At 47.3% G+C, this 15,348-nt stretch overlaps 1 protein-coding gene across 2 annotated transcripts in view; it reads left to right on the top strand.

Moving 5' to 3' along the window:
- Positions 1–15,348, top strand: part of Kcnq1 (potassium voltage-gated channel subfamily Q member 1) — a 324,147-nt gene that overhangs the window by 248,139 nt on the left and 60,660 nt on the right. For both annotated transcript variants that reach the window (XM_085693393.2, XM_048458194.3), the window contains 4 exons: positions 7,148–7,223; positions 10,995–11,089; positions 11,691–11,737; positions 12,600–12,661. In XM_085693393.2, coding sequence (XP_085549519.2) covers positions 7,148–7,223; positions 10,995–11,089; positions 11,691–11,737; positions 12,600–12,661 — 280 coding nt within the window. The remainder of the gene's footprint in view (positions 1–7,147; positions 7,224–10,994; positions 11,090–11,690; positions 11,738–12,599; positions 12,662–15,348) is intronic.

The following is a 15,348-nucleotide window of genomic DNA, read 5'->3' as shown; positions in this document are numbered from 1 at the left end:
CGGCTGGCCTGCCCGCCAGCTCACAGGGATTCTCCCATCTCACCATGGAAGCCCAGGCGTTACAGAAGTGCACTACTCTGTCTTGCTTTGCATGGGTTCTGGAGATTCAAACTCATTCCTCATGCTTGTGTGACAAGCACTTTACTCCTTGAACTGCCTCTCCAACCCTATGACCACCATTTGTTTGTCTGTTTGCAAGACAGGGTCTCAGATAGCCCCAGGTGACCTTGAACTTCTGATCTTCTTGTTTCCAACTCCTGAGTTGCTGGGATTATAGGGTGAGCCACCATGCCTGGTTTATATGGGATCAAACCCAGGGGCCTCACATATGGGCAGCAAGTGCTGTACCAGAGAGCCATTACCCATCTCACTGTGATACTTGAACTCTGATTGTGTAAGTCTTTGATATTGTAGCTGTTTTTCAGAACTGTCATGGGAATAGTGCTTAGTATATTCATAAAATATTTTAAGATCAGACCGTCAATTTCAAAAGGTAGAAAGTTGATGAAAACTATAGAAACTGGAATGAGAAATCTGTACCAAAGCTTGAAGAAAATCTTCTTGTAAATAAGAAGGGCTTTTTGGTTGCTTTTTTGTTTAAGACAGGGTCTCACTGTATTGCTCTGGCTGTCCTGGAACTCACTGTATAAGACCAGGCTGGCTTTGAATCACAGAAATCTGTCTGCCTCTGCATCCCAAGTAACTGGGACTAAGCTACACTGAGGGTTTTTTAAATGCTTTTATTATTTTTATGTGTATGAGTGTTCTGCCAGCACGTACATATGTGTGCCATGTGGATGTAGTACTCTCAAGACCAGAAGAAGGCTTTGGAGCCCCTGGGACTGGAGTTACAGATAGTTGTGAGCTGCCATGTGGATGTTACAAATCAAACCCATATCCTCTAGAAGAACAAGCCAATGCTCTTTATCCCAGAGCCATCTCTCCAGCCCCACAGATAAGAACATGTTATAGCCTTCATGAATTCAAGTCACCTTCGGCTCTCACTGGTGTTCGGTGCTTGGCTGCCTAGAGCTCTCACCTGGGAGCAATTTAAATCGCTGTAGTAACTTTGGCACTATCATAGTTAGTATTTTGTGGTCTAATTATTTGTTCCCAGCAGACAGATAATGGATTGTTGGCTTTCAATTTTTAGTTGAGCCAGGCTTGCTCCTCTTTCAATCCTCATTCTTGGCCCCCAGATTTCTGGGATTACAGGCACGAGCTACCTGAGCTACCATGGCCATGGCCAGCAAGGTCAGGATTTGCTAAATTTACTTTTTAATTCTTTTTTGGCTTTTTGGTTTGGTTTTTGTTGTTGTTTGTTTGTTTGTTTTTGCTTTTTTAGAACAAGGTCTCTCTGTGTAGCCCTAGCTGTCTACTCACTATGTAGACCAAACTGGCCTTGAACTCACAGAGATTCACCTGCTTCTAGCTACTAAGTGCTTTATTCTACTGTTAAATTACATTTTATTTGTGTAAGACTTTATGGGCACTGTTAGAAAATATGGGACACACTATCTCAGGAACAAAGTGATTTCTACATTATCATTAAACTTGATGTATGCTTAGTGTTTAGGATTTTTTGTTTGTTTCAATTTTCATTTTTGTTCTTTTTTTTTTTAAATTGTGTTTCCTACTTTCCTAGGAGTTGTGTTTTTAATTAGGACAAGGCCTTGAACTTTATCAAGTGCTTTTCTGCATCTTTTGAGTTGATTATATGTTTTTTTTTCTTGTTCTGTTGATGTGGTGAGCTCTGTTGGTTGATTTTCAAATGTTAAGCCAGCCTTGCATAACTGGATTAAGCCACGCTGATCCTGCATCTTAACATGAGTCCTGGTTCTCACTGGCTGCTGGTTTTTAGAGGCTGCCTCCACATCCAGGACAGACATTACCCTTGAGTTTTCTTTCAGGAATATCCTTGTCAGATTTGGGTATCAAGGCCAGACCACCTCATAAAAGCCCTGTAAGAAGCTTTGTATATAGTTGTGAACTTCTTCTTACGCATTGGGAAGGACTCACTGGTGAATCATCTAGACCAACTTCTTTGTAGGAAGATCGTTAAAATTCCAAGTGTAATTCCATTAACATAGGGCAGTTTGTATTTGTTTCTTCTTCTCTTAAAGCGTGTTTTGATGAGTTAATCTATTTTATCTATATTATCAAAATTGTTTTTGTTCATATTATCCTCTGAATGGTTTTTTTTAATGTCTCTAGCTCCACAGTGGTGTTCATTTTTTAACTCCCAACATTGGTGATTTGTGATCCCCCTCACCCCATTCCATCTATCTTGCTAAAAGTTTTATCAATTTTATTAGTCTCTTTGGAAAGCCAAATGTTAGCTTTGTTGATTCTCTTTAATGCAACATTCATTTTTTATTTCATCAACTTACAGCCTTATCTTTATTATCTCTTTCCTTCTACTTCCTTCAGGTTTAAATTGGTTTTGTGTTTTGTTTTTTGGCTTTTTTTTTTTTAACTTGAGCTGGATCTCAGCCTCTCCTTCAGTAAACACACTTAAGGCCATATATTATCTTCCCCTCAGTGTCCAATGCACCACCAACATTTGTTTAATTATATTTTTGGAAGCACAATTTTTCGATTTTTATCACATTCATTTACGTGTGTGGGGAGGGATGCGTGTGCCATGACTCTTATGTGGAACTCAGAGGACAACTTTTGAGAGTTAGTTTTTCTCCTTCCACCATGCAAGTCCCAGGGATCAGACTCTGGTCTTCAGACTTAGCAGTAAGCACCCTTACCCACTGAGCCATCTTCCCATCATCAAGACCAGCATCTTGCTAAGTAGCCCAGGTTGTGATCTTCAAGACTTGGCCTCCTGAGGTGCTGAGATTATAGGTGTACACCCCACACTCAATTTAGCTATAATTTTTTATACATTTTTTATTGTTCAATTAGAACTATTTTCTAATTCATGTAAGATTCTTTTTCTTTGACCTTGGGCTACTTTGACCATTTAATTTCCAAAACACTTGGGGATTTCCTAGTAATATTTTTAATTTGTAGTTTAATTTTATTGTGGCTATGCAAAACATGATTTAATTTCTTTGAAATTTGTTGAAACTTGCTTTTAAAACCTAGCACTTGGTGTCCTTGTGAATACTTATGTGTGCTGGCCTGTGATGGCGTGGCTTTGTCCTCTGTCCATGTCGGTGAGGGCAGACTGACACTCAGATTGCTCCTATTTGTTTCTCTTGATGTTTTGCCATTTTTCAATCCATAACCATTACATAGCTGTAGATTTTTATTCTACCATTTTGTTCTCCCAGTTTGCTCTATATGTTTTAAGACTCTATTTGTAGGTGCATACAGATTTGGAATTGATCTTTTCCTGCTGAACTGACACTTTTTCATATAGGCGTGGGTGAAACCTTGGATGCCATTTTTTGCTGTGCAGTTTTGTTGTTGGTGGTGGTGGTGGTGGTTTTTGTTTGTTTGTTTGGTTGGTTGGGGTTTTTTGTTTTGTTTTGTTTTGTTTTGGGGGGGGTTTTTTGGGGGTTTTTTTTGAGACAGGGTTTCTTCACTGGTCTGAAACTTGGCAAGCGGGCTTGGATAGTCGGCCAGTGAGCCCCAGGTATCTCCTGTCTCCACTCTCCAACCTTAGAATTGCAAACACATGCTGCCATACCTAGATTTTTTTTTTAACCTTTAATGAGGGTTCTGGGGAAGGAAGGCAGGTCCTTGCGCTTGTGAGATAAGCTCTTTACCAGGTAACCCTGAGCTGGTAATTTTGCAACTCTGAGATCTTTGTCTGACTAGGCAGGGTCTGGTGATGGTGCGTAGATGCCTATGTTTAGAGAACTATGCTAGGATACCTGTTTCTCTGCCCCTTTATTTTCAGTATCTTTGTTTACCCTTTTAGTGAGTTCATGTCTTAGCTTTTTAATCCTGACTAACAATTCTCATCTACTTAGTGTAATATCAATTCACTTAGATGCACATTCTCTACCATCTTATTCTTACCCATTTTTCTTACTATTTTTATTTTTTTTACTATATTGTCTCTTTTATCAAATCACCAATTGCATTCCTAATTTCCACTATTGTGTTGCCCTTTCTCTCTTTTATTTATTGTTAGAGGGAATCATGGAATGTGGTTGAGACAGTACCTTGGGTAACCCAGGTTGGCCTCAAACCTCTGTGTAGCCAAGGATGACCTTGAATCACCTGATCCTCTTGCCTCTACCTCCCAAGTGCTGGAATGACAGACATGTGCTACCATGCCTGACTTTTATAGAGTTTCTTTTTCAGTATTTGGAGATAGTTTTTTATCATATGGTGAAACCCCTCATCTCTTCATCTATTTTCTTGACTCTATCCATCACAGTTATCTTAAAGCTCTCATCTAGAAAGTCTGATGCAAGCCACAGCCATCTATCTACCAATGACTCTGTAGGTCAGACTCTGGGCTGCCCTGCTGGACGCACTCCTGGGGGGCAGAACACTCACTTGGTGGCTGAGCAGTGTCAGCCTCACATGCCTGAAGCTGTCAGCTGTCATCCGAACCCTTCAACTCTCCTCCTTCACTCACTAGCAGGCTAGCTCGGACTTGTCCAGGAGGCAGAAGTTTTCTGAGAGGGTAAAAGTGAAATCTGTAGGTCTTTTGAGGCCGAAGCTTACAACACTGTGGTGGAAACAGACTCAGATTTTTAATGGCAGGAGCAAAGAGGGATTTTCATCTATCTTTAACAGCCTCTATGTTCATACTCCTCCCTAAAGAACAAAGTTCTTTCTCCCTCCAATACACTTAGAGGGCTCAGTGTTTGCAGACAACACCACACGTCCCAGCCTTCTGTCATCCGCCTGTTGATGCTCCTAAAAATCAATGCTAAATATTACACAAGGCTGATGTTACAATGAATTCACAACCTCTGAATTCTAATTAATAGCTTTCTTCTTTTTTCTTTCCCTCCTTCTTCCCTTCCTTCCTTTATCTCTTTTCCTCTGTGCTAGGGATTGAAACCAGTTCATACTAGGAAAGCATTCTATCACTAATCTATGTTTCCAGCACCACCCCTGCTTTCTGAAACAGGGTCTCACTATGTAGTCCTAATTTGCCTAGAACTCACTGTATAGTCCAGGCAAGCCTCCAAGTCACAGAGATCCACCTGTCTCTGCTTTCTGAGTACTGGACTTAAAGGCATGTATCAACACACCCAGCTCCCCTGCCTTTTTTTTTTAAAAAAAAATCTTTTTAAAGTTTTGCTTATTTATCTTATGTATATATGTGTTTTGCCTACATGTATATATGTGCAGCATGTGTGTGTCTGGTATCCTTCTAGTTAAGAATAGGGCATTGAATCCTCTGGAGCCAGAGCTACAGATGGTTGTAAGATGCCATGTGGGTGCTGGGAACTGAACCCAGGACTTCTAGAAGTACAAGCAACAGGTACTCTTAACTGCTGAGCCATTTTTTTCAGGCAGGATCTCACTAAGTAGTCAAGGTTGGCCTTGAACTCACTCTGTTACTCAGGAAGGGCCTGAATTTATAATCCTCCTGCCTCAGCTTTCTAAATATCTGGGATTATGGGTCAAGCTTCTAATTTCTTTATCAGCTGTCTACTACTGAGCAGCAAACCATAACCAATGTTGTGGTTTAACACTTATTTGTCTTGCTCACAGTTCCCTGGGTTAGGAGCCTGGACTCAGCTCTACTGGAAGGTGGTTCTGTGGTTGTGCTTAGGATGACTCAGGCAACAGCAGTCGTCAGTAGCTTGCTTAGGGCTGGGTGGTTCAAGATGGCTCGGTCACACGCCTACAATCAGTGCTGGCTGATGGCTGGGCACCTCCACTTACTTCCCTGCCACCACCCCAGCCACACTCCCAACACCTGTGGTTTCCACACATGGTAAGCTCCCCGGGACTCTGCAGTCACATTAGGTCACAAGGTCAGCTCAGATTCAGGCAGTGTGTAAACAGCTATCTCCTGAGGCTAGAGAGCCTGTAGCAGGTAAGACTGGAGAACGCACCACCTGAAGATTTCTAGCTAGGATCTGTTTTTCCCCTTCATCTTCAGCTTTTATATAAGAACAAAACAAAGCAAAACAAAAAACAAGCCAGAAGTTCCAAGACATCTCTGTACAGATGACTAGGTTTTCCTCTACTATGAAAAAGAAATCTGGGCTAGTTTGGACTTGAGGTTTTGGGGGGACCTCAATCAAAATTTTTGGCTGCTTCCTGGGGCCCCCATCCTAAAATAGTCTGAATCCCAAGCCTGCTGTCCTCAGTGGCAAAAGCCTGCTGGCTTCTCTGTTTCATTTTTACTCCCTCCCGGCAGCACTGTGCTCTGTGAGAACCCACAGCTATTTCCAAGGGGGAACTGTGTGAAAAAAGATACCCTGATAGCCTTTGTTCTCTGGAATCCTGTCACTTGTATCCTGGTGACTCTGTAGCCCAGGCTCCACTGTTTTCCCCACAGCCCAGGAAGCCCCACCATTCCATCTGGTGTAGACATTTCCCACACTTCTCTGAGAAGGAAGCACAGCCTGGAGGCTAGGCTGGCTTCCTCTTGCCTCTTGTTTTCTGGGCTCGGGGCCCTTCGAGTCTAGCTTTCTCAAAGGCTCCCAGCAGCTCTCTGTTGCCAATGCGGTTTAGTCTGGCTGGTCAAATTTGAGCTTTACAGACTCTCCCGGTTTCTCCATTGCCTGGATGCCTTCTAGTCTTATTTCTGTGCACTCAGATGTCTGATCACAGGCCTGCTTTCTCTGGTGATGGTTTCTAAAAGGACCTTATTTCTAGATGGAGCCTTAGAGACAAACCAATGAAGAATCCTGAACAGTCTCTATGAACAGTGCCCTCATAGCACGGCTGTTATCCTACCCCTCCAAGAGCATTCTCTGACTCTGCTATTAAGGGTTGCAACCCTTGCAAACTGGGGGTACAGACACCCACCCTAGCTCTGAAATACAAGTAGGGAAAGGATCTGTCTCCCTACCTGTGGTGAGACAACCCTCCCTTTCCCCTTTAGGAATCCCTAGCCTCTGGCTTCTCTAGAGTTAGAGCAAACCCTAGATAGAATGTTCTCTTTGTTCCTGGAGAGTTCATCCATGTTTGGCAAGAGTACCTTTGACATGTGTTGAAAGGTTACCAGCATAAAACCTGCTCACATTCTGCTCCCCCTCCTCCACAGGCTGCGAGAGCATCATCGGGCCACCATCAAGGTGATCAGGCGCATGCAGTACTTTGTAGCCAAGAAGAAATTCCAGGTGAGCTCAAGTCCAATTGTGCAATTGGCCCCAAGAAGACTAGAGTAGTAGTATGTCCTCAGTCTTAGGTACCAAGAATCTGTGACCATAGTCCTTGAATCTCCACTACTCCCGAAGACAGCAGGCTCCTTCAAGGATAATGGCCCAGGGGTTCTTTGTCCCTCCACCTGGATTGTTAACAGGAACTTCATGGCCTTACTTCTCCTTCTGTGTAAGGTTATGAAAGTGACAACCTGGTAATGTCACCTGAACAAGAAGTGACCTCTGTCCTCAGCCACCTTGGAGCTTTCTGTATCCTACCCTACCTATACTGCATCTTGCATAATGAACAAGGGCTCCTGAGCTGGCAAAACTGCAGCTCTGGGATCCACTTGCTGCCAGCATACCTCCAGAGTTGATCTCCTGAGGCTCTGAGACCAGGGCTCTCGGGGAATAAGGTGGCAGACTGTGTTCCTCCTCTGCTGTGGGACAATTGTGAGCAGAAATCATGGGGAGGACAGAGTCTTACTCCCCACTTTGTCAATAGAAGCAGCAAGGAGAGGAAGGCATTCTCTTGCCACAAGGTCCTTGTCTCTGGGGAGAGAAAACTGGGGCAGCCTATCTTAGTCTCCAAAGACAATCTCTGTGGTAACCCTGAGTCTTGTTATAGGCCACACCTTCCATACCAGGCCATGGGATTGACACAGGCTCCTGCTGTCCCCTCAGAACAGCCCCCATCCCAGTTCTGGAGCAACTAAAACCTCCCTCCTCTGTGAGAGGTAGGGGCTAAGACATAGTTCTCATCCCAGGTTATCAGCATTATATTAAGAGGAGCTTTGGGCGACATGGGTCTTACTCACTGTTCTGTAGTCCTCAGCATCTCAACTGCTATGTTCCAGCCCTAAGAATAGCCCTTGGGCTGGCCACTGGACCTCCTGCCAAACTCCTGACACTAATGAGAACAGCATGTGGCTCCTCACCCTAGCTACTCACTGCTACCCTGGATGGTGCACATTCAACAGTATCATGGTGGTGTTCTGCTGCCCACTTGATAGCCTGCACCCCCTGGTACTGTCGCAACTCAAGTAGACCAAGTTATGCCCAAGCTCCCACCATGGCGAGGGACTTCATAGTGTCAAAAGGAATAAGGATGGCATCCAGCAGGGGGCAAACCCAGAAGGCACCTGGCAGCGGACTAGGAGAATCCAGGCCCCATGGAGATTGCGCCTGATGCTCTTTCTCCCCCCACTTAGAAGTCATGTCCCCTACAGTTTCACGGGGTGCTAAAGGAGATTGGGGGACGAAACAGTCTCCCATAGAACCAGCTCTTCCCAGGTTGGCAAGGAGCCACAAGAACCCCATGGGGAATTACACCTTGACAAGACAGTCTCTTAGGGGCAAAGGATGGGCTAGGGTGTGACACTGGGGAGCAGTGTAGCTTAAATTTGCTAATGTTTAAAAGGTCATGAGAAATTGCTAGGCCACGACAGTACCCAGGCTGAGAAGTAGCCCCTGTGGGTGTTGGACTAGGTTCCACATGAGACAGTATGGTACCTGCTTGCTAGGTTTTATGCTATTATGCTAGGTAGGCCCATGGCTCCCTGGGGTTCATTTCTTCAGTCTGGATGCCCAGTGGAACACAGGGACCCTCATGGTTTCCAAGCAAGTCCCCCTTTGAGTCAGAGGTCCACACAGACCCACTGGTCTCCGTGGCACACGCAAGGGGCCTGCCTGCCTGTCGATATGTTTGGAAGCTGAGGAGAAAAAGCCCCAGAGCCCTGCACTTTCAGGCTCAGGACACTAGGTACTAACAGTGGCTCAGGAAGCTGCCAGAACAGGCCAAACAACTCAGACCTTCCTGCTCTCTGTTTCTCCCCTAGACACTCAGTCCAGGTGCCAGAGGGGCACTGTGGGGGTACTGAGGCTTCTCAGTAAAGAAAAGTAAGGGCTCTACAGTGAGCTGACTTTCTTGTTGGGGACACATGGACAGGGGGTGGCAGGCCTCCAAGAAAGAGTGAGACAGATAAAGAGGGAACCCTTGTAAGGAAGGCCCCAATGGCTCTAGGCCACCCTAGTGACCTAGTGATTTTTTTCCTCAGCCATTCACCCACCTGCTCCCCACCTGGCCCTGCTGGTCTTGATGCAGGCGCCTCGCTGGCCGATAAGTCCTTGGCCAATCGCCTTTGTGTCTGGCCTGAGGAGCCAGGGCCTCTTAGCCCTTGAAAATTTGCCTCGAGCACCCACATCCACAGGCCGGTCAATCTGGACAGGCGGCATTATCTTGGCTCATCTCTGGCTCCTGTTGCCCTAGGAGAAAATTGGGATGGTCTGTTAGATAGTAACTCCAGGCAGATATTTGATAGAGGCTCCCCCAGCCCCAACCAGGTCCTGGAGGGGAGTTTGGCATTTCTAAGATAAGTCTTGATAGGCCTGGAGAACTGCTGACTATGGGTAATTAGTGGGGTATCTGATCTTCCTCCATTTTTTTTTTTTTTTTTTTTTTTTTTTTTTTTTTTTTTTTGGTTCTGGAACTTATTCTGTAGACCAGGCCTCAAACTCAGATATTTACCTGCCTTTGCCTCCCAAGTGCTGGGATTAAAGGCATGTGCCACCATTACCTGGCTCTCTGATCTTTCTTAACTGCTTACACTCCCCTATCCTGCTCCTGCAGGCCTGCGTTCTCCCACTTCCCCACCACACACTTGATCACACACGTTTGCAGAGACTAGCAAAGGCACCCATGCACACTTGGGCACAGTGGCCCTCAGACTCTCAGACTATCCATAGACCAACATAAGGACTTGTCTTGCTCCTCGTCCAGGCCCGCACTGCCTCAAAGTGTAGTTTCTGCCTCCCTTGCTCGTTTTCCCCATGTGCTACCAGGCAGGCCTAGAGGTGCCACACACTTCATAAAGCACTTTGGCCCACAAATTCCCTTCCCTATTACCGAGAGTGACCTTCAGTGTACACTACAGAGAAACTCAGGTCCTGGACTCAGTCATTGCCACCTCTGACTGACAAGGTGCTGCCTCAGGATTCCTTGGCTTTTCTCATCTTAGATCTTATTTTATTCTCATTCCCTCCTAGACATAGCAGAATAGACCTGAGCAACCCATTTTCCAGAAAAGAGGAATAGACTCAGTGTCCTGTTTTACCGAAGACAGGAACAAGGCTCAGAATTTCATCCTATACAAGGGAGGATCAGGGCTTACGTCTCCGTCTTCAGAAGATCATAAAACCTGGAGACATTATCAAGCGCAGTTCTAAGGCTGTCATAACTACACACACACAGGACCAAGGATCTGTTTAAGTGCTGTCCCAAACTTGGCCTCATAACCGTCACTGGGTGTGTAGGCCACAGAAGATGTGTGGTGCCCAGAATTACCCTGGGCATGACAGGTCCTTCCTTCATGAGAGCTAGACTGTGTTAGGGGAAGTCCGTGTGGCATTGGGGGCCGTCTGGAACATGTGGTGTACTAACTCCCCACCCTGAGAAGCAGCAAGCATATCAATCGTCAGTCTAGGGCCCAGATGCACTGTGGCTATGCAGCACCATGTCTCTGGCCTGCTAGGCCAGCTCTTCCTGAAGAGGCTTGGAATGAGGGCCAGTAGACGGGCAGGAGCTGTCTAGTCCTGCTGGTGAGATGACAAGCGGTGATGGCCCAGACGGCTATGCTGGCAACCTGCAAGGGTCAAGCCATTCCTCCCTATCGCTGCCCCCCTCACTGTCTGTGTTTAGAACTGAGCCTACAGGACTCAGAGGAAAGTGACATGTGTCTTTCTGACCTGCAGCAAGCACGGAAGCCCTATGATGTGCGGGACGTCATCGAGCAGTACTCTCAGGGCCACCTCAACCTTATGGTGCGCATTAAAGAACTACAGAGAAGGTGGGCACAGAAATGGGTATGGCGACACAGCCCTGGGAGGGCCCTGGCCTCACAGGGAGAGAAAGAGTTCTTAGTGAGGCCCACCCCTGAGTTAGCCTCCATCCATGGATCTTCCTGCCACTGGGGTGGAACTAAGTATCCTGACCATTCAGAGTCAACACAGTCTGGGATTCTGACGTCAACCCTTTTTATCATGGAAGCAATGTGGTCCCTGGGGCCCAGCACAGGTTTGGACCTAGAAGGCTAGTTTCATGGTCTAGCTTGCAAACCTAGCTCTGTGTATATCATGGGGTGCAGCTGGGAGAAATGACTGTACCTTCCATAGACAAGGCCAAAGGTTCAGAGCTTCTCTGTTCTCCCTCCACTCATCCATCCAGAGAAGAAGTCTAAGCACCTCAGCTTCTGCCTCTCATCTTTGAACTTCCTGACTGGCTCTCTCAAGAGCATTGGCCACAGGGTCTTGGGTGCCTCTTGGCAGGTCTTGGAGTGGCAATGGAAGATACCCCTGGAGTGAGTGTCATGTTGTCCCCCTAGACACAATGGCCTGTCTTTGTGGTGCCCCAAGCATTGTGTGAGTTGGTGTCCCTCTCTTCTCTCCCAGGCTGGACCAGTCCATCGGAAAGCCATCTTTGTTTATCCCTATCTCAGGTGGGTGTCTGCACTGGTACCTGAACAGGGCAACCCATGACTGACTCTCTCACCCCTTCACCCCTGCTCTGCCCGCTCCTCTTCATCACAACAGGCCACTAGGACCTCCTGTGTAGAAGCCAGAAGGAGCAGATAGACCCTGGTAGGCAAAGTGTCTGGAGACAGGCTGTATAATGGGATGTTTTGGTGACGACAGGACTTGCTGTGTCACTTTAAATAACAGATTTCTAAAGCATCATAGTCAGACTCTGGGTACGGTAGTGTGAACCAAGGGCACATTTTCCTGTGATGGTAGGGCCTGGTGTGGTGCATGAATCAGATGAGCAGCCAGTCCAGAGTTTCAGGGGCCATGATGGCTCAGGTGCTCAGGGATGCACAGTGGCATTGGGTGGGCTAGTTCTTGGCTTGGTGGGAACCCCCAGGTCCTCAGGATAAGGGGCTAAGTCGCACCAGGGAGAGAAAAAGCAAGGCACATTTTTCCTGGGGACAGTACTAGCAGAGGTTCAAGTGGGACTGTGGGGCATAATCCAATGCTGGGGACCACTGAGACAAAGACACCCTGGCCTGGTTCAAGCCTAGTAGGTATCACAACCCAGCTGAATCAACCCCTGGACAGAGAGTTCTGTCCCTCCTGGAAGACTCTCAGGGGTTCCAAAGCCAGGAGGAGCAAGGATGGAGCCCAGATCCACTCTGCCACTATAGAGCCTCTTGCTGCCCTGACCCTGCTGTTCTAGCCATGAGAGAATTTTAAAGGAGCATCTTTACCCATCTCCCCAACTCCTGCTCCTTGGGTTCGGTCTATCCAGGCTCCCAAACCCACACCCACAGCCTCATACCCCTGACTTTGTGCTTTATCCCATAGAGAAGAGCAAGGACCGTGGCAGCAACACCATTGGTGCCCGTCTGAACCGGGTGGAAGACAAGGTAGGCTCCCACATCAACTCTGTCAGCTCCGATAGTCACCCTCCTCAGCCAGTGCACTACCCCAAGGGCAGCATCTCACTGCACCACTGCACTCTGCTGATCTCCTCTGTGGGGTTCTTGAGAAGTACACTATGCGTGGTGGATGGGCAATACATCTCACAATTGTGTGCTTAGGAAATCAGAAGCCTGCCTACCTGCTGGCTGCTTCTGTCTAATGTCCCAAGGCCTGTGACCCTGCCTCTGCCCTAGGAAGGAAGGAGTAAGACCTCAAAGTCAGTCACACTGAAACCTTGAACATGACCTGGCTCTTTCCCTCCATTCCTTACCCTTTGAGCTTTCTGCTCTAAGTGCATCCTGGTTGTGTCCTAGTCAGGAGGTAGTTACAGCCAGGCTCCCATCAACCTTCCCATAGGTTACCTGGGTAGGATCCTTGCTCTGAATAGGCCAAACCTTCTGAAGACTCAGAACTGGATAGGGTAGATTCCTGAAAGGTGCTGACCTTTACTTACCCTGAACCTTACTAGTGTGGAAAGTCCGTCTCAAGATAGTGTGGTAGGTAATGCTCAATCTGCCTGGCCAGGCTATTTTTAGCATCCACTACTATAGGCATACCCTATATATATATATATATATATATATATATATATATATATATATATATATACCCTTGTATACTGACTGCTCACAATCTCATGTTCCAGAATGTCACAGCTGACATTAGCTAGGCCACTAGGCTACTCCACTGCCCTCCATGTTCTGTGCCCAACACCCTACCTTTCACGAGCCGCTGGAGGCTCTGACTCACCCAGGGAGCTTTCTTGGGCCTGTGGTACAACCCACTGCTACTCTTTGAAGTCTCTGCAGTTTGAGGTGTGCCGTTATCTTGCCAGACAACTTGTCTGTATACACGGATTTTATCTGAACATAACTAGGAGGCTAAAAATAGTGGAATTTCAGTTGAGTGGGGAGTGTAGTTGCTGCTGGGTTGCCCTAGCAACGCCTGGCTCTGGCTCTCTTCCAATATGGGCTGCAACTGGGCAGGTAGGCAAGGATAGTCTGGCCCACATAGGACAAGTCAGCTTTCCTTTTCTTAACACATCCTGGGCATTGGGCTCTGAAGTCTCTCTTCTCCTCACTAGCACAAGTGTCCCCAGTCTGGGGCAGCCATGGAGCTCTGTGGTCCGTAAAAGGAATCAGGAGGGGGCATGGTCTAGGCTCCAGATATTCTCTGGGACCCTAGGGGTGTATATGTTAAGCACCTAGTTTCACTATAGGACCTGGCATAACCTGTAGCATCCCAGACCTGAGCAGGGCAGTACTATGGCCATTGATCAGCAGAGTGCCCAGCTAGAACAAAGGTTGTACACATCTGGCAGGATGGAAAAGATACTCAGGATGTTCAGTTCACAAGGCCTAGGCTCAGTGGTGGCTTCAGAGCCTTGTTTTTTGTCTGCGCGATCAAGGATACCCTTGACTTCCCTCTTCTTTATACATGGGCCTATTGGACCAGTGACAGACACCCTGGTTTGAGTCTCCTACTTAACCTCTCAGACAACCCCAAGTCTTTCCGGTCAAGGCCACCTTTGCTGACCACTCTTACTACCGATAGGAATCAGGAAGGTCTCCCCTGACCCTCAGATAGCATAGACCAAATCCTGAGTATGTGAGCCTTTTCTCGCCAAAAATTTCAAAGCAGCCTGCTGTCTCCAGTACTAGGAGCCACCACAAATTCCTGACCTGATCAAGTTCTAGCCCGTTCTAACTGTTCACCTTTCCCCTTCTCCCCATTACACACACAACAGGCTACCCTTAATCCCAGACCTGGTGTCTCCTGTAAGTGACAGAAGGTGATAGGTATTGTCTCTTACCAGGGTCTCCCTTTCCAGACTCAAGATATGGCTGCCCACCAGCAATAGGGGTTTAAAAACCTGGTCATAACTCTGTGACCAAGGTAGAACCTGTACTGGCCCAGGGGCAGAGTCAGGGGCAGAAGTACGTGTCAATGTTTCATCAGATCAGAACAACAAAGGACTGGTTTTCCAGAGTCCATGGTCTCTGGGAGCAAGGTTTAGGAACAAAGCTAGGCCGATCCTCAGAGCTCCTGGTGACCTTGGCCCTGTCTGGGCTCTGAGCCAGATTTGCAAGGATGCTGGGATCCTGCACAAACACCTCATGGACATCACCCTTCATCTTTACCCCCTGCCTCAAAATGGTTAAGAGGGAGGAGTGAGTCCTCTGTCCAAGGCCATGGTCCACAGGGAACCAAGGCATCTCCCAGAACTCTAGCCTGGACCTTCATTTGTACATCAAGAGGCTGTAAAAGATGCACTGACCCAAAAGGCCTATGGCAGTCTGCCCAGTCCCTCCCCTGTCCGGGACCACTGCCCCCTGTGGGGACAGACCCTGGGAAAGAGCTTTGCTGGGCCCAGAGGGCACGATGGCATGGCTGGGGCCCCACATTATCACAGTTATCAACGTAACCATCGGGACCAGAAACAACCCAAGCGCAATCCTGCTGACCTTGGGAAGTAGGGGACAGGAAATCCCTGGGAGCCCAGCAGTCCCAGAGCCGAGCCAGTGCCAGCCAGCCTGGCTGAGCTCAGCCAGAGTCCCTGGGCTTCCCTGCTGACAGCCCCTCCCTCCCACCCCTCCAGGCCAGCTGCAGGCTGGTCAAAGTCAAGTCTCCA

Source organism: Myodes glareolus, chromosome 7 (genome assembly GCF_982192425.1).
Source record: "Myodes glareolus chromosome 7, mMyoGla1.1, whole genome shotgun sequence".
Classification (NCBI taxonomy): domain Eukaryota; kingdom Metazoa; phylum Chordata; class Mammalia; order Rodentia; family Cricetidae; genus Myodes; species Myodes glareolus.
The sequence above is the reverse complement of the archived record's forward strand: the minus strand, read 5'-3'. Positions and strand labels throughout refer to the sequence as shown.